Source organism: Lissotriton helveticus, chromosome 7 (genome assembly GCF_964261635.1).
Source record: "Lissotriton helveticus chromosome 7, aLisHel1.1, whole genome shotgun sequence".
NCBI lineage: Eukaryota > Metazoa > Chordata > Amphibia > Caudata > Salamandridae > Lissotriton > Lissotriton helveticus.
In genome coordinates, this window is record NC_136068.1 from 654,748,136 (window position 1) to 654,771,544 (window position 23,409).

At 39.6% G+C, this 23,409-nt stretch overlaps 1 protein-coding gene across 1 annotated transcript in view; it reads left to right on the forward strand.

Moving 5' to 3' along the window:
- The window catches only part of LOC144769210 (uncharacterized), a 256,325-nt gene that overhangs the window by 224,718 nt on the left and 8,198 nt on the right, over nt 1–23,409 (forward strand). The window contains exon 6 of the mRNA XM_078653235.1: nt 22,752–22,805. Within this exon, the coding sequence (XP_078509361.1) occupies nt 22,752–22,805 (54 nt within the window). The remainder of the gene's footprint in view (nt 1–22,751; nt 22,806–23,409) is intronic.

A 23,409-nucleotide genomic window follows, 5' to 3' on the forward strand; every position in this document is an offset into this window, starting at 1 on the left:
AACTCTGAGTCCCTCAGCACAAACACACCAAGTACGGCTGATTCTCACGCACGTCCCACGCGCTGGAGTCTACAGCGAGGTATGTGGTTTGTCTCTCCTTCCAGCATGGCGCCACCCGATTCAAACTTGGGGTTTCACATTCCCACTGTCCAGCCATTCACTTTTCCCCTCATTTCTCCCCAGCCTCTTCCAACCACTTCCAGCCACCCGACCATTCGGTGATCTTCTGGTTTTTTAAGCCGTCCCTCCCTGTTGGTTACAAGGACTCCAATCTTCAAGGATCCTTCAAGGTAACCAGTACCCTTCTCAGGTGCTCTTCACCCAGGCACAACCATTTTTTCCTTTCCCCGCCTTAACAATCCCTCCCTTCTTTCACAGCACTTTCCAATTCAGACAACCTGTCCTGATGATGATCCAAAATGCTCCGGATCGAAACGCCGTCGACCCAACAGCCTGATTAATAGGCGCATTTCTCTCTAGTGGCTTCAGATTCATTAAATCATTTGTGCCCACTGTGATATCACTATGTCACACGCGCCGTTTTAGTCACTCACTGTATATAATTTGCACCTGAAACACAGTGCGCCGACTACGCTGTTCTCTGTTCTCCTTCACTTGCGTCGCCACTTGCACTATTTATTCACGTTTTTTGCACCAAGTTTCATGTGGTTGTCATTACATTCTATGCAGTGCTGTTTTTAACTGTGTACATCCAACCATGAAATGAATGTTACCACAAAAAGATGAATAATTATCTTTTGCTTCAAAAAAATTAGTCTTCTCCTTCTTGTCCACCCAAGCAATGCTATGTGCATGCTATTTATAACTGTCTACTGACTTTTACCTTTCAGGACATTGTGTTATAATTGTATAACAAATTTGTAAAAACTATAAATAATGGAATTTAGAATTATACACCGAGACAATGTGCAACAAAAAGTCCATAATTCAAAGAAATACATTTCCTTGAGGCCAAATTGTATTTGTGCACTAATTTTTATGTAAATTGCCCAATGATAATCCTATGAAATGATTAACAAAAAATTCCTCAGAGGCTGAATTACCTTCCTAAAACTTTGGCTTTAAAATTATTAGGTAGGAATTTGGTAATTCGAAAGGCAAACGTTGTTTGAAAACCAACTCAGCATCATTACAAAGACTCCAGCCTTTCTCACTTTTGAGATATGCAGTGAAATGTCCAGATGTTATTGAAGGACCATTGTGGAAAATTATTGCTACTGCTACAAAAGCCCTTCCAGATATTGATAGTTGTGTATCTACGAAATGTTTTATTAAAGTGTCCAATTTTCTTACGTCAGCTGTACAACGTTGCATCATTAAAATGATATATTTTCCATATGTTTCGATAAATAATGTTGATAACATTTCTAATTTGCATTGCCTACATTCCATATTTTGGTTTGCAGCTTTAACTAATTTACTGAAAGACATTGATTTACAGTCCATAATGTTAAATATAAAAATCTTTCACTGTCTACATTACTGCTACACATTGATGTTCCCATTTATAACAAAGGCCAAAAATATTCTCTATTTCTACACCTTCATTTTCCAATTCTGTAAGCATATACATTAGAAACTCCTGAGCATCTTGTTGGATATTTTGTGTAAATTGTGTACAATCAGAACATACATCCAAAAGATTACGAACATCAGAAACGCTTTGTATTTTACTTTTATCTCTTCTCAATTTTTTATAAAGAGAATATAACAAGGAACAAAATCTTTTATCCCGATTCTCCATAATTTGCTGTTGCAAACCTTCAAGAAAAAAACAACATTGACCACTACATTAGCATAGCAATTGACACCAGAACTATTTTCAAACTGAAAACCAACAATCTCTTCAACAGTATACTTTTTCTTTTTGCTTGCAATCACAACATTATCTTGTTTTTTCCCTTCTCTAAACCTTCAGTACAGATATTTTCATACATTCTTTTTCGAGCAATCACATGCTTTTCAAATACAGGATATTGACCTAAATTAGGAGCATATGTTCTTCTTAACCTATTGTACTCTTTGACACAGTTGGCATCTGCAGTAATCTTAGTATCATCAAAATCAATCAAAAACAAACCAGATAATGTACTGACTCGAGACAAAGCAACATATGCCATACCCTCTTTAAACCCAGCATTTCCAATGTTCACCAAAGCACTGTCAACACATAAACCTTGAGATTTATGAATAGTCACTGCATATGCCAAAGAAAATGGAAACTGTTTTCTATGGGCATATAAATCTTTAACAAGCAAAAAACGAACAGAACAACGACCAATTTGTTTCACTTCTTCAATCTGATCAAATTGAATCTTTAAGAATTCAATACCATCTTTATTTTGATAATTAATAAAATCCACAACTTTGCTCATTGCTCCTTTAACCCTTTAAGTGCTGCCGTCGGCCAACGGTCGTCACGGGCACTACCTCCCCAGTGCTGCGTGCGACCGTTGGACGTCCAAATCAGCACTGGATAATGGACAGCGCAGCACTGGGGAGGTATGTTTACAAGCTCCTAAGGTGTTAACTAAACCGTTTTTCTACATCCAAATTACGCCTTAAAGTTATCCGACAGTTTCTACATGCATATAGATTATTTTCTAAACCAGCAGTTTTAGATATTGATTTTTCTAAAGAATCCAATAATGTCTTCAATTTTTCAATCAAAATAATAGTGATTCCTTCATGTTCTATTTTATCGATGGCTTCCATTTTTATTATTTCTTCGATTTCCAGTTTCAAAAGTTGTTCATTGAATATAGAACACTCACGCAGTGTTGGCATTAAGCAGATTACAGATTTCTTATCTGCAATTTCCATGTATATTTTCTCTGGAACTATATCTTCATTTGGAAACAAATTGGAAAGTAATCAAGTCTCTAAAGCTTGTTTGTCATGTTCTGTCAGTAATCCAATTCTTATATCTTGGATAATAGTTCCATAATCAACATCATTTGCCTATTGCATATTTGTAATAAGTTCTTTGTATTCAAAATATGACCACATTTTCACTTTTCCAACACTACCCAGAGACTTTCTGGTGTCTTCATGCGCAAGTTTTTTAAATACTGGTTGTCCTTTTACAGGAGTCAGTTGCAGTAGATCTCCAAATCTATGACATGTTTCCTCCAAAAACACGTCATACTCTGTTTTAAGAATTTGCTGCATTCTTAAATGCACAAAGGCAAGCATTACGTTTCATACCATGCTTACCTCATCAATATTGAGAAGTTTCATTTTCTTCAAGACTCTTGAAACTTCACAACAAGCTTCTCCCGATAGCTTGTGGTATTCCAATTTGTTTTCATGCTTTACTAGTAGCTTAAGTAAACAATTTAAAGTAATTACTTTAATGTTGTGTGCTTAAAACCAAGTTGGAGCAGTGACAACACAAGACAAATGCGACTCAGTTGTTTTCTGTAGATAATTTGTAATTACTTTAATTAATTAAAAAAAAAATCCTGTTCCAGCTTGTCCACTCCTGTACATTCGGAAAAATTGAAATGACGTGCATGAGCACTCTTTCTTTTCATGAAGTAAACCATGGTCAATCTGTTCTTTCACTTGCTCATATATTTGTTTTTGCTCAACATTTAGTTGTTCTTCCAAGTTTCCTAAGTTTGTTACATCTTCTTGAGCTTGATACATTGCTGTTTCCACCTCATTCATGGCAATTGCTGCTTCCTTTTCAACAATTGGTTGTGCTAGTGGATCTTGACTCAGCGCAGCAGAACTTTGACTGTCTTGAGAACTGTCTGTAGCAATCTCAGCTGCAATTATGGCTTCTTGATAAATTTCATCGTTCAACATTTTCACATATTTTGCAAAAGCACTAGATTGTATGCTATCTTTACAAGCATTAAAGGAATCTTCATAGCTCTGGAAATCTCCAAGTAATTCCAGGTCTGAACGCCATGGTTTGAATAGTTGTAAAAGAGCTAAATAGTCAAATTCCCTTTTATCAGCAGTGTCACAACTCAGCGTCCTGTGATTAATTAAATTTCCTTTAGTTTGTTTCACCAAACATCCTTCGGAACCAATGAATCCATATTTTCCACAATTGAAGTTCTGTGTAGTATTCCGTTTAAAAGTGTAGTTTTGCAGCACTTCATAGAGACACAAGTTCTCTAGATGATGACTTCAGTTTGGGTAATATGTATCCAACAAATTTGTTTTCAAAATATCTGTACTTTCTGGATCTTTTGCTGCTAAATATTCATTTCTTTTACAGATTTCAGTACTCGATCTCACATTGCTGCAAGACCTAGACTCACATAAATGAATCTTCTAGATTTGGAGTATAGACTTGCAGATGATAACCGATCTGAGTATTCATACGCTCCGATTTCTCGATGCGATAACATCTTCAAACTGAAACTGTATATTTCTTACTTACAGTCTTCTTGTGGGAAATCTCTTCCTATATTTCTTTCAATTCTGACTTTTCAGATTTTGTAATATAAGATGCTACATATCAAGCAACAGCAATGGAATTATCCGCAACATATTGAATATCCATATTAGCATTTCACATGGATAAAATGACTGGGTTGTAGTCATTTATGTATTTTGAATCTTCATTTCTTATAAAGTTGTAGATATATTTTAGAGACTTTCTTGTGATAGTATGTCATAAAGATGACATAAAACTGTTCACTCTTCCTTTCGATATTACAGGACGTGGAAATCCAAAACGACATTTGGTGTAGAACTTGTCCTTAGATTTGTACTTTCGTCAACAGTATTTTCCACACCGGTGGCTTTGGAATCGTAAGACTTGTGCTCTTAAGTCATTTTTTTCTGTGCTTTTGCGGACAGCACATGTTGCATATTGTTCAATAAAACTCAAAACAGTATCATCTGCATCTGTTCCAAATTTGGGAGCATCCTCAATCCATAACAGCATATGTATATGAGGAGCACCTCTTGCTTGATACTCCTTTCTCCAAAAGAAATCCAGAACTTCTCCAAGAGGAGGATTGTTTTATTGCAGATAAAAGACATCATAGCCTCAAATCTATGATTGAAATACCTGCATATATTAACAGGATCCAAAGAGTACAATTCTCCAGGTGTCTTGTATTCAATGTTTTTTATATTTGAGTTTACTTCTCGAAGAAATTCTAGTAAATCACCCCAAGCTTACTCAGCACAATTCAGGGTAAGGAACCATGTTGGAGTTCCTAAGTTCCGTAGCATACATTTCAGTTCTCCATGACGACTGTACCATTATTCATTAGTCCCACGCTGACATGCCATCAAATTAATGAGCTGAGATTCTAGATTATCATCTCTCTGGTGCACTTCATCCATAAAATCTTTTGCAGATACATTTTGCAGATGTATTCCAGATTTTAGAATATGGTTGACTGCATAAGAAAGTCCAGACAAGTTACTTTCAAACAAAAGATGAAATATATAAGGGATACATTGTCAAAATCTTGGATCTTATGCATATAATCTTGTTGTCCGATATTCAGATGCAGGAATCTGCACAGGATGTTCATCATATCTTCCTCCTTTTCCAGTTGGGAAAGTTGGGAACAACTGTGGAAAACAACGAGCTTCCAAGCTCTCTTTCCATACACTCATAGTACTTCCTTTTGCTTTTTTCATTTGGAACAAATCAATAGTCTTTCCCATCACTTCTTTTGAATGAAGTGGATGCACACTGTAATGTTCATAGATTTCTTCACATCATAACATATCCACTTTTTCAATTTGTCCACTTGACTTTTCAGTATCTTCTGCTAAAACTATTTCTTCTTCTCCCATATAAACATTCTTATAGTATGTATTGTTCTGTTTCAAATACAATGTTGCCTTTTGCACTTCCCTAACATACATTAACTCCTGCCAGATTTTCTGATTCTTAGTTGGCACACCATTAACAAGAATAACAAGTGGTTCACTTTCTACACTCTCTACAGCAATAGTTTCAATATCTTTCTTTAAATCTAATGGTAAATACAAAACTCTTCCTTTTAATCCTCTTTGTAAATCTGAAGGAGGCAATTTATCTGTTTTAGGCTCCATACGAACAATAGCCTGAAACGGGTGCACACATTGAATGAGAATAGACTCATAGGTGTTTAAATCTATCAGTTCTGGAGGAATAGCAATCAACTCTAAATTATTATGAACTGGTCTAGCGGGCATTTTATTCTCATCTAATTTGTTATAACAATATTTACAAATACGCTGATCAGAACCCAAATCAAAACAATTCTCTACCAACACATAAGTTGCAAATTCTTTCCACTTATCATTATTTTCTTTTTCACTTTTTAACTACAGATCAACACTCCTAGTCTGATTTTTGATTGAGTTCCGTGACAACAAATACAAGAAAAATGTGTCCTTTCACCTGAAATCAACCTAAACTTTGTAATTTAATTTGCAATTTTTTTTGTACAACTTTGTTTAACATTCTCTACAACATTTTCTTCTATTAATGTCTGAGTTTCTTCACTCTCTTCTTCAGGACCAAAGTAACAAAACTCAATATCATCACAAACCTTTTCACATCTGATACTGACCTTCGCAAAAGAGCACTACTCGACTCATTTAACTTTAGTGCTGGACATTTTGCATAATACAAACTTCTCACTAACTTCCGCATTTGAGTATGATGTACTGCCAACTTCCTGAAATGGTGATAAACACTTTGACATACTTTCCTAGAAAGACAAGCCAGAGAATGACCTTGCAAATCTGTATGTTTTCTCACTCTGCAAGGGTCTAGTCCTTGCAACAGCTTAATCTTTTGTTTAACACTTTTTTTTACAACATGTTTGTAAGAAATTGCACAATTTATCAATAGATTCTTGTCGTACACTACAAATACTGCTACAATCCCAAGTGTACACTGGGGTTTTAGGACGTCTGCCAAGAACTTCATCAGCTTCTACTGCATTTCTAGGAACCATTTGCTTTTTTTCAATTGGACAACCATCTCTAACCTCATAAGCTCGACCACTGGTGTCTGTTGCATGCAACCAAGTCCTAACAGCTCCAGTCAGGAGCCTAAAGAGCATCCTGAAGCCAATTTACGGGGAGTCAATTAACCCGGGGCATCATTACACAGAGGAAGCAGTGGAAACGCTGGGATTAGCAATGGAAAATTGGGATCAGGGGACATTCAACTACCTGACCATCAAAAATTCAATTAATAAACAATGTTATCAACTGTCGCATCGAAGCGATCTAGCAGACTACGCAATAGGAAGAGGCTCACCTTGGCTGATCACATCGTTTGCCGGGAGTAAAATCCAGCCATATCTCGAGCAAGCTCTGGGAAGGAAAGCACTAAAAACATTGTATGGGCCAGACTTGTGCCCCTCCCCATTAAAGAATTAAATCCCGGGTGGAGATCTCTAGAACATAAAATCAGATGCAGAATCTGTGACTTTAAATTTGAATCATTGCTATATTTGATATGTTGTTGTCCCGGTATGTTGCAGTTCCGTCAGAACCTTTTAAAAAAAATATGGCTGCGCAACAGGGTACGGACAGTGAAAGAAGCAACTTCGGTTCTCTCTTCCTGCACTATACCACAGGACTTGGCCAGATTTGGAAGATACATGGCCGAGTTGCGTCTTAGGCTTATGGAAGAAGAGGGGCCAGGCAACATAAAAGGCAACCTGGTCCGTTAAATAAGTATTCTCCAACAAGGCTGAACTGACAATCATTTTCCGATTAATAAATGTATATAATATATCTTCTTACTCTGTATTTATACGGTTGTATGTAAAACCCATTGTTTTTTTACAAGAATGTCTTTTTTTAAAATAATTGTTCTAATTTGCTTGTAAAATTGCATGTAAGTTATATTGCAGATGGTTTTAAGTAACTGTGCAATACAAAAAATAAAATACAATACAATACAGCATGCAACATATTATTGCTCTGTAAATAACTCTCTTCATTAAAAAAGCTCTGAACTTGAACTATGTTTCCATTGCCTTAAAAATAATCACAAAAATTAGTTTTGTTAATTACTCTTTTCCTCTTACTTTTGGCCTTTATTAAATGGATTGGTTTATCTAGTGATCGAATTCTCTTCAATACTAACATGAAGAGTTTACTCTTTACTTCAAAAGCCTTTTCAACAATGGATTCGACATGCTTCTTCTTTTTATAAAATTGTGTTCTCTTTCTATATTTCTTTGTGTCTTTCAGTAAGTTATGGACAACTCTGTTATAAAATATTTTTTTCCGGATTTCTTTACATTGATTTTCTCTTCTTTTACTAAAAGTTGTATCCTTTATTTTTACATTGCCTTTTTGCCTTTCCTATTCTTTGCACTTTTTTTTGTGCTTGGAACATTCACTGCTTTGCACATTTGCATTTTTTTTCTCAATCTAGTAATGTTTTTTATAAAGTCGTTTGTAGTCTTACCAGAAATTGTTCTCTTTTTAGTCACATTATGTTGGTCTTCCAACACTTGTGGTTTAGTTTTTTTCAAATAAATATCCTTTTTCAGTCTTTTTCTTCTTCTTTATTTCTGCGGCATGATAACTTTACTTTAACAATGAAAAACAGTATCTGTAAAAAATAAACATAAATAAATATTCATTAAAAACTTAAAAGAATTATTCATTTTTATTACTATACAAACACATTTCATACAAATTCGGAATAAAAAACTGTAGGCCTGAAGCACAACTGTGAAGGTGATAAGACCACTACATAGATAATGCTTAGCAGTTTGAAGCATTCCATAACCCTAGAACCTGAAGTACTGTATGCCCACATGCATATTAACTAAATAATTACAATACTATATGGAAAGACACTGAATGAATTCATAATTGGTTCACTTTACTACATGGTATATAAACAATCAGTATGGTTTTGCAACAGTACAGATTTAGAATTTACAGTAGTGCAGTGTGATTTCTCTAGGTTTAGAGAGTCGTGCTGAGGTATTCTTATAGGATAGTACAGTGGTATTTCAGTAGTGTAGTAGGTCGTGCTGACATAGATTTGAGGTTTAGGGTAGTGTAACAATATTAATACTTGACAGCCAATTAGAATTGAGCGTGTGAACAGGACGGTGCACTTATGCTACGATAACAATACTCGTACAATCCGCGGATCCGTCTCGCCCATAGATATATAAATAACTTTAACCCTAATTTTCCCAGAAACTACTGTACAGATTGACACCTGATAAGCGAAAGGCACAAGTCAGAACTGAGGACTACCTCTCTGCCAAATTTGGAGTAATTCTGTTCAGCCGTTCGGGTTGTAGCCGTGTCTAAAGGTGCTATGGGGAAAACACATTTTGGAATCCCCCTTTTTTCTTGGCCCCACTTGACCAATCATCCCCAAACTTCAAGGGAAGGAGTGGAACTGAGCTGGCCAAATGTTTGGAAAATTACAAGAACATTCATGAATCGGTGCCAAAGTTATTGGCAATAGAAGGTTGTGGTTTTCCTATGGATAATAATATAATATTTCAGGGATGGTGCTAGGGTACTGTTTTAGACTTTAGGGTACTACACTGATGATTCAGTAGTGTAGGTACTGGGGGTAGATTTAGGGTTTAGGATCATGCAGTGGTCTTTCTGTAGTATAGGGGGTCCTGCTGGGACAGTGTTCTAGGATAGTGCAGTTGTTTTTATGTAGTGTACGGGGTCATGCTAGTGATAGTGTTTTACAGTTTAAGGTAATGCAGTGGTGGTTGTGTAGTGTAGGGGGTCATGCTGGGGTAGTGCAACTGTGTTTGAGTAGGATAGGAGGTCGTGCTGTGGTACTGTTCTTGGGTAGTGCAGTGGTGTTCATGTAGTGTATGGGGTCATAATAAGGATAGTGTTTTAGAATTTAAGGTAGTGTAGTGGTGTTTGTGTAGTGTATGGAGTCGTGCTGGAATAGTGTTTTACGGTAGTGCAGTAGTGTTTCAGTAGTGTACGGGGTCATGCTGAGTAGTGTTTTACTGTGTAGGGTAGTACAGTAGTGTTTATGTAGTGAAAGGGGGTCATACTAGCTACAGATTTAGACTTTAGAGTAGTTCACTAGCTTTTTTGTAGTATATAGGGTTGTGCTGTGGTAGTGTTTTAGGGTAGTGCAGTATTGTTTTTGAAGTGTATGGGGTCATGCTGGTGTATATTTAAGGTTTAGGGTAGCGCAATGGTATTTGGGTACTCTAGTGGGTAGTGCTATTATAGTGTTTTAAAGTTTATGGAAGTGCATTGGAAATGGGTAGTGTAGGAGGCCGTGCTGGAGTAGTGTTGTAGGGTAGTTCGTTGGTGTTTACATAGTGTTGGGGTAGTGTAAGGGGTCCTGCTGTGATAGATTTAAGCTTTAGAGTATTGAAATGGTGAATAGGTACTATAAGGAGTCATACTGGGGTAGTGTTCCACCATAGTGCAATGGCGTTTATATATCATAGGAGATCATACAAGGGCTAGGGATAGCGTTTTAGGCTTTAAGGTAGTGCAGTGGTGTTTGTGTAGTGTAGGGGGTCGTGGTAGGGTAGAGTTCTGGGAAATAAACTGGTGTTTGGGTAGTGTAGGAGGTTCAGCTGGGGTAGATTTAAGATTTAGGGTAATAACGTGGTGAATAGGTACTGTAGATACTCATGCTGGAGGTAGATTAAGGGTTTACAGTAGTACAGTGGTGTTTGGGTAGTGTAGGAAAGCATACTGGTGGAAGTGTCCCTGCAAGACTAAATGTACTTATTTCTCTACAAAAACATCAAGCATGCATTCCATATATTTCAGAACTGCATTTTACGATTAATACTAAACTCATTTTGGAAACACTTAAGCAATGACTATTTTCTAATTCTACCAAAATGTATGAACACAATACGTTTTGAACCAATCACATGTCAGGAAACACATGAACTATCAAAATTCTTCTCTTAGAGTGATTCCTAAATGCACAGACTCACTGTGTGATTCTAGACAAATAACAATGGGGCACATTATCAAGACAGGTGATAAAATTATCGCCGCTTTAGTGGCAGAAAAGTGCTGCTAAAGCGGCGATAATTGGCATGACAATATGCTATATGGAATTCCAATAGTTAAATGTGAAGGACCTCTAACATGGGCTTCAATTGGAATTCCATAGAGCACATTATCAAGCCAATTATCGCCGCTTTAGCGGCAGTTTATTCCCTGTCTTGATAATATGCCCCAATATTTCTTATAAATACAGTAGTAGGATACTATAGTGGTGTTTGGGTAGTGTAAGGGGTCCTGGTGTGATAGATTTAAGCTTTAGAGTAGTGAAATGGTGATTAGGTACTAGGTACTATAAGGAGTCATGCTGGAGTAGTGTTCCACCATAGTGCAATGGTGTTTATATACCATAGGAGATCATGCTAGGGATAGCGTTTTAGGCTTTAAGGTCGTGCAGTGGTGTTTGTGTAGTGTAGGGGGTCATGGTAGGGTAGAGTTCTAGGAAATAAACTGGCGTTTGGGTAGTGTAGGATGTTCTGCTGGGGTAGATTTAACCCCTTCCATGCTGGGCCGTTTCTGCTCCTGTGCTGAAGATTTCAGCGCAGGTGCGGTCATGACGGCCCCCAGCCGTCATCAGCACACGAGCACTGTAGTGTATGACGGCTGGGGGCCGTCATCAGCATGGAAGGGGTTAAGATTTAAGGTCATAAAGTGGTGAATAGGTAGCGTAGGTGGTCATGCTGGAGGTAGATTAAGGGTTTACAATAATGCAGTGGTGTTTGGGTAGTGTAGGAAATCATACTGGTGGAAGTGTCCCTGCAAGACTACATGTACTTATTTCTCTACAAAAACATCAAGCATGCATTCCAAATATTTCAGAACTGCATTTTACTATTAATACTAAACTAATTTTTGAAACACATAAGCAATGACTATTTTCTAATTCTACCAAAATGTGAGAACACAATACGTTTTTACGTGATAACATGTCGGAAAACACATGAAGGGGCATATTATCAAGCAGGGTGTTACAATTATAGCCGTTTCAGCAGCATAAAACTGCTGCTAAAACGGCGATAATGGGCTTGATAATATGCTCTGGAGAATTCCAATAGAAGCCCATGTTCACACTAGAACATAGGTTTCTATTGGAATTCACAAGGCCATATTATCAAACCCATTATCGCCGCTTTAGCAGCAGTTATCCGCCACTAAAACTGCGATAATTTTTAACATCCTGCTTGATAATATGCCCCGAAGTACCAAAATGCTCCTCTCAGAGTGATTCCTAAATGCACAGAAGATTCACTGTGTGATTCTAGACAAACAACACTATCCCTTCTATTTTACCAAAACACATTTCATAGTGTAGAATAAGTACTGAATTTTATTGTAGAAACTTCAATCATTTTGTAAATACATAAAAAATAACTGGTGTCTAATTCTTTTTTTTTTTTTTTTCCTCATATTGCGAAGCTTTATGTGTTTGGAGTTTCAGGTGTCTTCCTCTTGTTTTTATTAGTCTGTTCCGTTTCTGCCCCTTGGTCTCTCTTGTCTGGGGAACAAAGAGGAGTACCTTTAAACCTTCACATAATTTAGAACTTTGGTTTTCGAGTCGTGGGGGAGCTAGCTTTTATAGCTACTCAACAAGTACCTTACTTGTTCACCAGAAGTTGTTTCGCCTTAATCGTAGGACTATTGTTTCTACTCAATGTTAGGATTTAGATATTTTTCAAAACTTTCCCAATACTTGAATCTCTTACAATTATTTCCTTTTCTGTCTAATTTGTTTGTTCTTACTACCGAGTTCAACCACTCTCCATGCGTTGGTGAAGAGGCGCTTACCCATTTTATACAAATTTCCCTTCTTGCAAGTACAACCAGTACAAAAAGTAAATTTTCTTGACACTTATTTAGACCCCCTTTATTGACTGTGTTGTCTATCCCAAAAAGAGTAAGAATGGTACTTACAGTTATTTCTCTTTTCATGATGTTACTCAGTGTCTTACCAACTCTGTTCCAGAATTCCTTTAATGTGGGGCAGCTTCTGAACATATGAATGTCATCAACCTTATCTTCTCCGCATTTCGGGCATTTCTTTGTTCCTGCATTTTTAAATTTAGAGAGTTTTTTCAGGGTCCAGTATGCTCGGTGAATGGTATATAAGTGATTTATTTTTAATGCCGCAGATTTTAAAGTCGACCAGCCTTTCCCCACTGATTTTTCCCAAATTAAATCCAAGTCAGCCGTGAATAAATCTTTCCCCCAAATTTGATTTCCAATGTTTAAGTTTCTGTCTTGAGTTGTTATTAAGGCCCAGTACCATTTTGCCACTTCCTTTGGTATTGATGACATTTTTACCATTTCTTCTTCTAGTTTTTCACTTTCTTTGGTGTTTATAGTTAATGTTTTGGACCAGCTTTGAATTTGATAATATTTGAATTTGGAGATTGAGTTTTTAGTAATGTTTTGCAGTTCTACCCATACTGGTGTCTAATTCTACCAAAAACATTAAAACAACATAGTCATCTGTGTGCAAACACATAAAATAAACAAATGCTTATTTCAGAATACTTTCTAAATGTAAACACACTCACAATAAAATTCTAGAGGAAAAAAAAGTATTCCTTGTACTGTAGCAAGACAAACACATTACTGTGATTAAAAACAAAATGCACCACATATATTCCCTCACAAATTAATAACTCACCTTTCAAATTGTTTTGTAGAATAAGAAGTATGTCAGTCACACAGCAGATTTTCTTATTCAGAATCTCTGACCAAAACCATAAAATGGCAGAGTTTTCCTCCAAATTTCAACACATATATACCTGAACATCAAATCACATGGCTTCCCACATTATTACAAAACTAAACACACATTTCTAATGGTTAGACATTTCAATCCTTTCCAAACGACATACATTTGAAACCTACCCCCATTCTACCTTCTGCCTGTTACCACGGAAACACTTCATGGAACACTTAACTGACACACAGGTCAAAAGTTCATCACACAATGTTGCTAATCAAAACAGCAAGTGTGCTTGACTTCTCAATATACCAGCATATCTTATGTAATGTTCCTTTCTATCACTTTTTGTTAACCAATAAGAATCATGATTTTAAAAAACAGAAACATGCACCCTAGTTTTCCGAGTAGAAAATTCTCAAACAACCAATCATTTCTTTTCTTTTTTCAACACTGCATCTTATCCACCATTTTAGAAAAATCTTAGTTTTCAAACTGCCATTTCATTTACAGAGGCCATCTGAGTTCATCCAGAGCTCCTTTCAAGATGCTTAGAGTGTGGATTGTGGGACACAGCTATATTTTTTGGAGCCAAAGGTATGCAGAACGCAAAGGAAATCACAAAGACCTAGGCTTACCAAATGTAGACATTAAATGGATTGGACAAAGAGGGTTAAAGTGGCACCAATTGATGCCATTGGTTAAATCCTTGTTGCATCCCCAACACCCTGACCTCATAATTGTACACTGTGGTGGCAATGAATTAGGCACTTTGACTGGGGTAGGTCTGGAAATACTTATGAAGGACTCCTTTGGAGAATTGATGTCACTTTTTCCCCAAACTGCCTTTGTCTATTCCAACATATGCCAAAGGCAGAAGTGGAACTGCTGCAATCAATTTTGCCCACAGATTGAGAAAGCTAGGAAACATGTGAATAAATCTGTTTGTGCTTTCCTCCGAGACTACAGAATGGGGTCAATATACCACAACAACCTGCGTTTCAATATGCAAGGCATCTATAGGAGAGATGGTGTACATTTTACAGATGAAGGGAACAGAGTCTTCCTCTTAAACTTTAGACTCTGCATCAGTACTTACAGGTACTAAAATCTCTCAATAAACACAAGGGCCATTTTTAGAGCCACCCAATAGCTTGATGTATATCTCAAAAATACATGCTTCTTTTTTGTTCGACGACAAAATACGTGGATCCTTCACGCATCTCACGACTTATAAAATAGATATATATTACCTTACTTTTTTTGCCCTATGGGTCCTTATGGGACCCCCTGAGCAGGCCTAGGGAGTCAGGGTGTCCCTACCCTGCCCCTGTTCACATTTTTTTCAACACATATTTCACAGAATTCTTCACTAGGGGTGGGCTTAGTTCTTTGCTCTGCCCACAGAGTGGGCATAGTGTTGCCTTCTTCGAGATTCGCAAAGTAGGCGTAGGAGCCAACACTACACACACGCCATGGTGGAGCGAAGTTGCCTGCCCCCCGCCTCCCTACCGCCCTCCTCTAAATGCCCTTAATATATTTTAAAACATTATTAAACTAAAAACAAAACTTACCTGCGATGCAGCATCCCGGGGCTCCTTCTTCCTGGTATCGCTGCCACCTTCTTCTTCACAAATGCACATGCGCGGGCTACCGCGCATGCGCATTTCTCGCAAGAAATGCGCATGCAAATGCCTGCCAGAATGGTTAATAGGACCTAGTAACCATTCTGGCAGGTATTTGTTAAAACTGCTGTGTTTGCACTGTTTTTAATCTTGGGCACTGAGTGATACTAATAAACATGTATTTCTCTTTTACCCAATTTTAAGTCACTTTTTGATGAATTGATTTCTGCACTACAATATAATTTCTCTCCCATCACAAATCTAGGGGCTATCCAGTGACTCATAATTTGGTGTGGGACATAACCATCAGGCCCCTCAGTTCACCATTATTGATTTTTCACGATGAAAGTGCCAAGAGGAGGCCCAAATCATGACTAATGGCGGCACCGAGTGGTGACTGATGGGTTTCCTTACTCCCGAGAAGATTCTTTTTCACATATGCACAGAATTGTTTAGGCTTTTGATTAGTATATCTTTGAGGTAGATTCGTTGTTTTTCTCTAGATCCGTGGACATTTTTTATAGTATAGTCAGAATTTGGGGGCTAAATATTCCCTAAGACCCTTCCCTAACGGTTTGTGTTATATATAAAGAGTGATTAAATGTGTCTTACTGAATGAATGGGTTAGTGACTAAACTGTCTAAATGTGTATATCAGTATATCTGTTGTTGTGTAAGCTGATGCATGTGTTGGTCAGTAGCTACATGAGTGTCTATATGGGTTGTTGATTGGTTGTAGGAGTATTTGTATTGGGGACTGAGTATGTGTATGGGTGGGAGGGAGGTGTGTGACTCTGTGCATAAATGTGTGAGTGGTTGATTCACTGGGTGTATGTGTTCAAGAGTGCATGTGGAAACAGCTGTATGGGCAGGTGAGTGTGTATACGGGTGTGGTGGTGAGAGATTGGATGCCTCAGTGGTACATGTCCAAGTAACTACATATGTAAAAGGCAGTGTATATGAGAGTTGGAGTATATAAATGACAGTGATTGTGAGAGTGGTTGTATGGATGAGTGTATACTTGTATCAGTGATTGTATAAGAGAGTAAGTATGTGTTAGCATATGTTTGAATAAGTGAGGAGGTGGTGTGTGTATACGTGAGCAAATGGGAGTGTGATTGATTCATTGCATGACTGACTACGTGTGTGAGTAACTCCATGTATTAGTAGCGGTGTGTGAGTGTCTGTATAGGTGTATGAGTGCATATTATAGTATTGTATTGATGAGTGACTGTATGTATGAGTGATTGTATGGGTGAATGAGTGGATATGTATGTAGACCTAAGAATCAGTGAGTGCATATGTAGTATTTGGTATTGGTGTGTCGATGGTCTGTATTTTAGAGTGGGTGTATCAAAGATTATATTAGAGTGAGAGAAGGTGCATCAGATTTTGACATGGATGATATCACCAGTGATGCCATCAGTGATGTCATTTGAGATGTCATCAACGATGTCATCAGTGATGTCATTGACCATGTCATGAATGATGTAATATGTGACATCATCAGCAGTGCATTGCGGGGGTGCGAGTTATAGTTAGCTGAACTAACTAACTGAGGAATTTCTATGGTTTTGTATGAGTGAAATGTCCAACTAACCTTAACGTCCTTGAAACCTATGGTTTTTTCAGTTAATTTCTAAGCTTTTTTAAATGCTAATTTCTAACTATAACTTGCCTGAAACCGATGTTATTTTCAGTGAATTTCAATGTTTTTTTAAATACTAATTTCTAACTATGCTACAAAGTTAGGACATGTGAAGAAAGAGGAAGAAAAGTGCAGAAAAAAAGCAAGACAAATGCAGAAAGAGGCAACAGAATTCCAGAAAGTCCTCCTGTGCCCTCACATTTTTAGTGATGGATCCCAGTGGTAACTGACTCTGACTAACCAGGACCAGACCCAGTGCTATGCTGAAATACACTTAGAATACAGTGAAAACACCTACATACACAAGGGGACACTATGTGCAGAGGCACCCCTGTAATTAGAATGACCTCCTCTGTATGCGCCATGAGTTAGTGCCTGGGTCATTGAATGAGCGCATGGGTAGTGACTGGATGATTACAGTGCTGCATGGGGATTTTATAACTGTTTGGGTTTTGGCAGAGTGATTCGAAGTACAAGATACTGGATAGGTGATTTGAAGAGTGCATGGGTAGTGAAAGATGAATTTTTGGAGTGCTTGGGTACAACCTGGGTAATTGGAGGAGTGAATGAGTACAGTGTAGGTGGTTAGAGTTCTGCATGGGTAGTGCACAGGAGATTGTAGCAGTGCATGTGTTAGTGCCTAGGTCATTCGATGAGTACATTGGTACTGACTGGAAGATTAGAGTACTGCAAGGAGAGTGCATGGTGAATGTAAAAGTGGTTGGGTATTGGTGGAGTGATTGGATAAGTACATTGTGCTGGGATGGTTATTGAAAGAGTTCATGGGTACTGACAGGGCAATGGCTGGACTGCATGGGTAGGGCCCAGAGGATTGTAGCAGTGCATGTGTTAGTGCCTGGGGCCTTACATACGTGCATGGGTACTGATTAGACTATTAGAGTACTGCTAGGACAGTGCATGGTGAATTTATAGGTGCCTGGGCTTTGGCAAAGTATTTGGATAAGTACATGGTGCTCGCTGGGTGATTGGAGGAGTGCATGGGTAGTGAGAGGGCGATGGCTGGACTGTATGGGTACTGCTCAGGGTATTGTAGCAGTGCAAGAGTTAGTGCATGGGTCATTGCATGAGTGCATGGGTAATGACTGGATGATTAGAGTGCTGCAAGGAGAGTACATAGTGAATTTACAAGTGCTTGGGTTTTGGCGGAGTGATTAGATAAGGACATGGAACTGGCTGGGTGATTGGAGGAGTGCATGGGTGGTGACAAGGAGATGGCTGGACTGCATCAGTAGTGTTCAGGGGATTGTAGCAGTGGAGAGTGCATGGTGAATTTATAAGTGCTTGTGTTTTGGCTGAGTGATTGCATAAGTGCACACATGTCACATCAGGCCCTGCCCCCTTCCTTCACCACTGTGCAAACGCGCCCCCTGTCAGGTTTTGATTTGGGGGATTACCTAGCCCACCAGGTACCCCCAGTAAGCACCACAGAGCTGCGTTGCAGAGAGGTGTAAAAGGGGCGTGGTCTCTGAACACCTCTCTGCAATGCTGCTTCCTGGTGCATACTGGAGGTACCTGGTGGGCTAGTTGGCCCCCAGGGACCCTCAGGATTCAAGCGGACCCCATCCCCAGGGGCTGTGTTGAATTAATTTTTTCTCTGATTGAGTGAAGGGGCCACTCCTGTCCTTGTGGACCCGATCCCCCGGGGAATTGCCTTTCTGTTGGGGACCTGATTTTAGGACCTAACCTGGACAGACTTTTTTGGGGGGAGAATTCCGCAAAGATTCGTCAAACGACGCCAAAGTTATTAGCAAATCAATAAATGTTTTTCTATGGAAACTAGGTTCTAACTATAACTACCTATTGGCAACTGCCAGTAGGTAATATATATATATATATACTAGCAGCCCGTCCCGACATTTTCCGGGTATTAATTGCTGCCGGCCAGTAGTATATTGTTTTGTAGGATTTCGTGTTGATAGCATTTCTTATCTGTGACAGGCCTGTGAAACGCTCCGATTCACAGTGCACTGCTGATGCACTTAAGAGTGCGCGTTCAGTAGTGTGTGAACTCGAGTTTCCCTACTTTATTTTTCCTTGCAATATTATATAGCGCAAACTCGACAACATGGCATGAGCACAATTTACATTACAGAGGAACACATTCATTTGTGATAGGTACGGGGAGACAAAGCGACTTGCCTGGAATCGCAGGATGTTGAGCTGATGCCGAGATTCGAACGTAGCTCCCCAGCTTTAAAGTTCGCAATTATAGAACTCGTGGCGGGAGGTGTGTCTAAAACTGTATGTCGGTGCTGGTCATCAATGAGAGAGACCTGTGCATTATTCAAATGGGTGGTGAAAAAATATGAGTATGTTGCTGGAGATGTGGGCCGCCGTGCCACCAATATACTTACCAGGGAGGGTAAACACCCATTATTCCGCAACTTTCTTTCCGCATACCATCACTCCGCATACTTTCATTAGGAAAGTACCATGACTCCGCAGTGCCATTATAATGCATGGCATGACATTTTATATGCTTTTACCACGCATACATTTACAACGAAATTTGTTGTAAATGCATGAATGGTAAAAGCATGTTTTTTTTAATGTGTGGAGAAGGTAAGTATGGCTATAGGGGTATATGTTTTGGGGTACTGAGGTATATGCTTTGGGGTGTTTGGGTATTTTAAGGGTTCAGATATAGTTTTGGGTTATGGGGTACAGGAGTAGTTTTAGGGTTCAGGGCTAGGTTTGGGTTTTGGGGTACAGGGGTATTTTAAGGGTTCAGGGCTAGGTTTGGGTTTAAGGGTACAGGGGTATTTTAAGGGTTCAGGGCTAGGTTTGGGTTTTGGGGTACAGGAGTATTTTAAGGGTTCAGGGCTAGGTTTGGGTTTTGGGGTACAGGGGTATTTTTAGGGTTCAGGGCTAGGTTTGGGTTTTGGGGTACAGGGGTATTTTAGGGTTCAGGGCTAGGTTTGGGTTTTGGGGTACAGGGTTATTTTTAGGGGTCAGGGCTAGGTTTGAGTTTTGGGGTAAAGGGGTATTTTTAGGGTTCAGGGGTAGGTTTGGGTTTTGGGGTACAGGGTATTTTAAGGGTTCAGCGCTAGGTTTGGGTTTTGGGGTACAGGGGTATTTTAGGGTTCAGGGGTAGGTTTGGGTTTTGGGTTACAGTGGTATTTTTAGGGTTCAGGGCTAGGTGTGGGCTTTGGGGTACAGGGGTATTTTTAGGGTTCAGGGGTAGGTTTGGGTTTTGAGGTACAGGGGTATTTATAGGGTTCAGGGCTAGGTTTGGGTTTTGGGGTACAGGGGTATTTTTAGGGTTTAGGGATAGGTATGGGTTTTGGGGTACAGGGTATATTTATAGGGTTAAGATGGGTTAGTGTTTTAGGGTGTTGGGGTATTCTAAGGAGTAAGGGTGGGTTATGATTATGGGGTGCAGGGGTAATTAAAGGGAGCAGGGTGGGATTAGCACACGATATGAGACATGGCATGAAGGGCGGATCGTACCACACGCCCCCAGTGTTTGTCACGCCCCCAGCACACGCCCACAGCACAACACAGAGACACCCACAAGGGACTACTTTGCTGGCACAGTTCTTTAACCTTTTAAATGTATATGGTGGGCGTCTGCATAGCCTATGTCCTTCTGCTGCAACTGCCCTTTCCAACGCTGTATTGGGTGTTGTGATTGGTGCCGTGGTTCCTGAGATTACCCGCCTCAAAGGTTTGGGCTCTCTCTTTATTATATTAGTATGGATATTCAGAGTCTACCTTCAAGCACGGCACGGCACGGGTGGAGCAAGGTATTTTACCTCCGACAGGACGCTATGCTTTATGGCTGTCCCTGCCCTAATGCTTACCTGGACTTGGAGGTAGCAGCGGACCGAGGGAACCCAAGGAGGGGTCGGTGGACTTCTGCAGACCCCTGTGCACAGCCTCATCTCCCACCTGCACCATCCGGACTTTGCTCCAGCAAATTATCCAGCTCCCCCCACACCGCCAGCCCAGAAGCACTGACTCCATGCATTTTGGGAGTTGGAGTCCGGCTCATGTCGCAGCGGCCAACAAGTGAGCCCAACTTGCTTGGGGGAGGAGCCTCCAGACCTGCACTCAAAGGGGCGCAGCAGTGGGACTATTCAGTGAAGCTGGCCATGCAAGGCAGGGCGCTGAGGAAAGTTACTCAGCCGAAATGCATACCCCTGATAACTGCATTGCTGTGTTTGCCGAATAAAACTGATTTCTCCTTGGAAACCCCTCTGGCCTCTGCCCATTCTTTCGTGGAAGGGGGCTCTTTTCATGTTTTATGCTCCAGCCAGAGGGGCATTCCAGATGGCCCTGCTGCAAAAGAGACCTGGACTAAATTTGGCGCACCCTCGCTGGGCTCAGCAAAGTTACAACCCGGGGTACCGGGAGATCCAGAGTCCACCTTCAAGCACGGCACGGCACGGGTGGAGCGAGGTATTTTACCTCCAACAGGATGCTATGCTTTATGGCTGTCCCTGCCCTAATGCTTACCTGGACTTGGAGGTAGCAGCGGACCGAGGGGACCCAAGGAGGGGTCGGTGGATGTCTGCAGACCCCTGTGCACAGCCTCATCTCCCACCTGCACCATCCGGAATTTGCTCCAGCCAATTTTCCAGCTCCCCCACACCGCCAGCCCAGAAGCACTGACTTCATGCATTCTGGGAGTTGGAGTCCGGCTCATGTCGCGGCGACCAACAGGTGAGCCCAACTTGCTTGGGGGAGGAGCCTCCGGACCTGCACTCAAAGGGGCGCAGCAGTGGGACTATTCAGTGAATCTGGCTACGCAAGGCAGGGCGCTGAGGAAGGCTACTCGCCAAAATGCATACGCCTGATAACTGAGTTGCTTTGTTTGCCGAATAAAGCTGATTTCTCCTTGGAAACCCCTCTGGCCTCTGCCCATTCTTTTGTGGAAGTGTTTTTTTCATATATATATATATATATATATATATATATATATATATATATGTATATATATATATATATTTATATAATGAGGCATTGTGGGAGTTTTATTTCCTATATACAAAATGTACATATTGTGTTTCATCGATCAATGTTTAACAGTAGTATGACAAAGTTGCCTATACTGCAAAATCTTCATTGTGACATACATATTAAACAAAGATTCTCCGTGTCTGAGGCAAAATACATAATCATGCACACAGTAGCTGAAACTATATATAGTGGCCCATACAATGTTGAGTATAGTCACTTGCGGGCACATGCATCATTGTCAATTGCATTCGCAAACGGTGCTAATCGCAACATTCACAAATTGTGAATCGCAATTAAGGAATTTTAAGAAATCCCCCAAAAAATTGCAATTTCTTGATGCATAGCCTTTTGCGATTTCTTAATTGCGATTCCTTAATTTTCGCAATTAAGAAATCGCAAACAACAACAATGATGCATGTGGCCGTTAGTGTCTTAATGGGCAGAGTATACAGTGCTATAGATTCTCTTCGGGCTGAGTGCCTGCGTATATAGAGCAAAGGTTGCATGCTCTGGAGTATGACATGTCTCAATGTGGGGCTAAGTGCTCATATGTGAGAAATAGACAATGTGTGCCATCAGATATTGGTGCAAGGTAACTGCATCTTTGTGAGGAGCAATATCCTGGCCTGTGCTTTGGCCCAAGGTGCATATCATCTGATACTCTGTTATGAATGTGGCCAAATGCAAGGCATGCTTTTATGCTTATTAATGCACTTTTTACAGATTGGGGGGAAAACTGTCAATAAACTGGTTAGCTTTCAAAGTACTTTATAAGCGCATTAATTGTTTTAATGTTTGTGTTTTAGGCCAACTTGGTGAAGGATTTGAAAGGATCAGTAGCGCAGTTGATCGAGCAAGTGGTAAAAATCCTTTACAATTATTTTGTGTTAGGGATTTTTCAGCATAGTTCATGTTTATTTCACAAGTGTTTGATTTACAAAATGTTTGAAAGGTCGAATAAATTAAGCAAATTGTTTATTTTAAACAGACAAATAAGTCAATGTTCAATATACTGCACATGTTATGTTATGTTATGTTATGTTATGATTTTATTTATATAGCGCACGGCTACTCAACAAGAGTGTCCCGGCGCTTTATACATATTCCTATATACCCTTCTGTGGGGATGCTGTGTGTTACTAATCAATATGGTTGAAGGCATTGCCTTAACCCTATGGTGACTGATTGCACCCAATTGTTAGGAATTATCAATGTTATCTGAATTGGCCAAATGGTAGTGGCTCAGTATAGGGTTTTAAGTTACGCTTAACAGCTAGATGCTAGAAAAATAAACGCATCTATCAATCAATCAGGATTTGTAGAGTGTGGCTGCTTCACCCGTGAGGGTCTTCAGGCGCTGTCAGATAGTGTTGCCTGTTCTCGTATTGATTGAGCAATCATGTCTTGAGGTCCTTACTGAATTGCTAGAGCGATGATGAGGCTCTGATATGCTGGGGGAGGTTT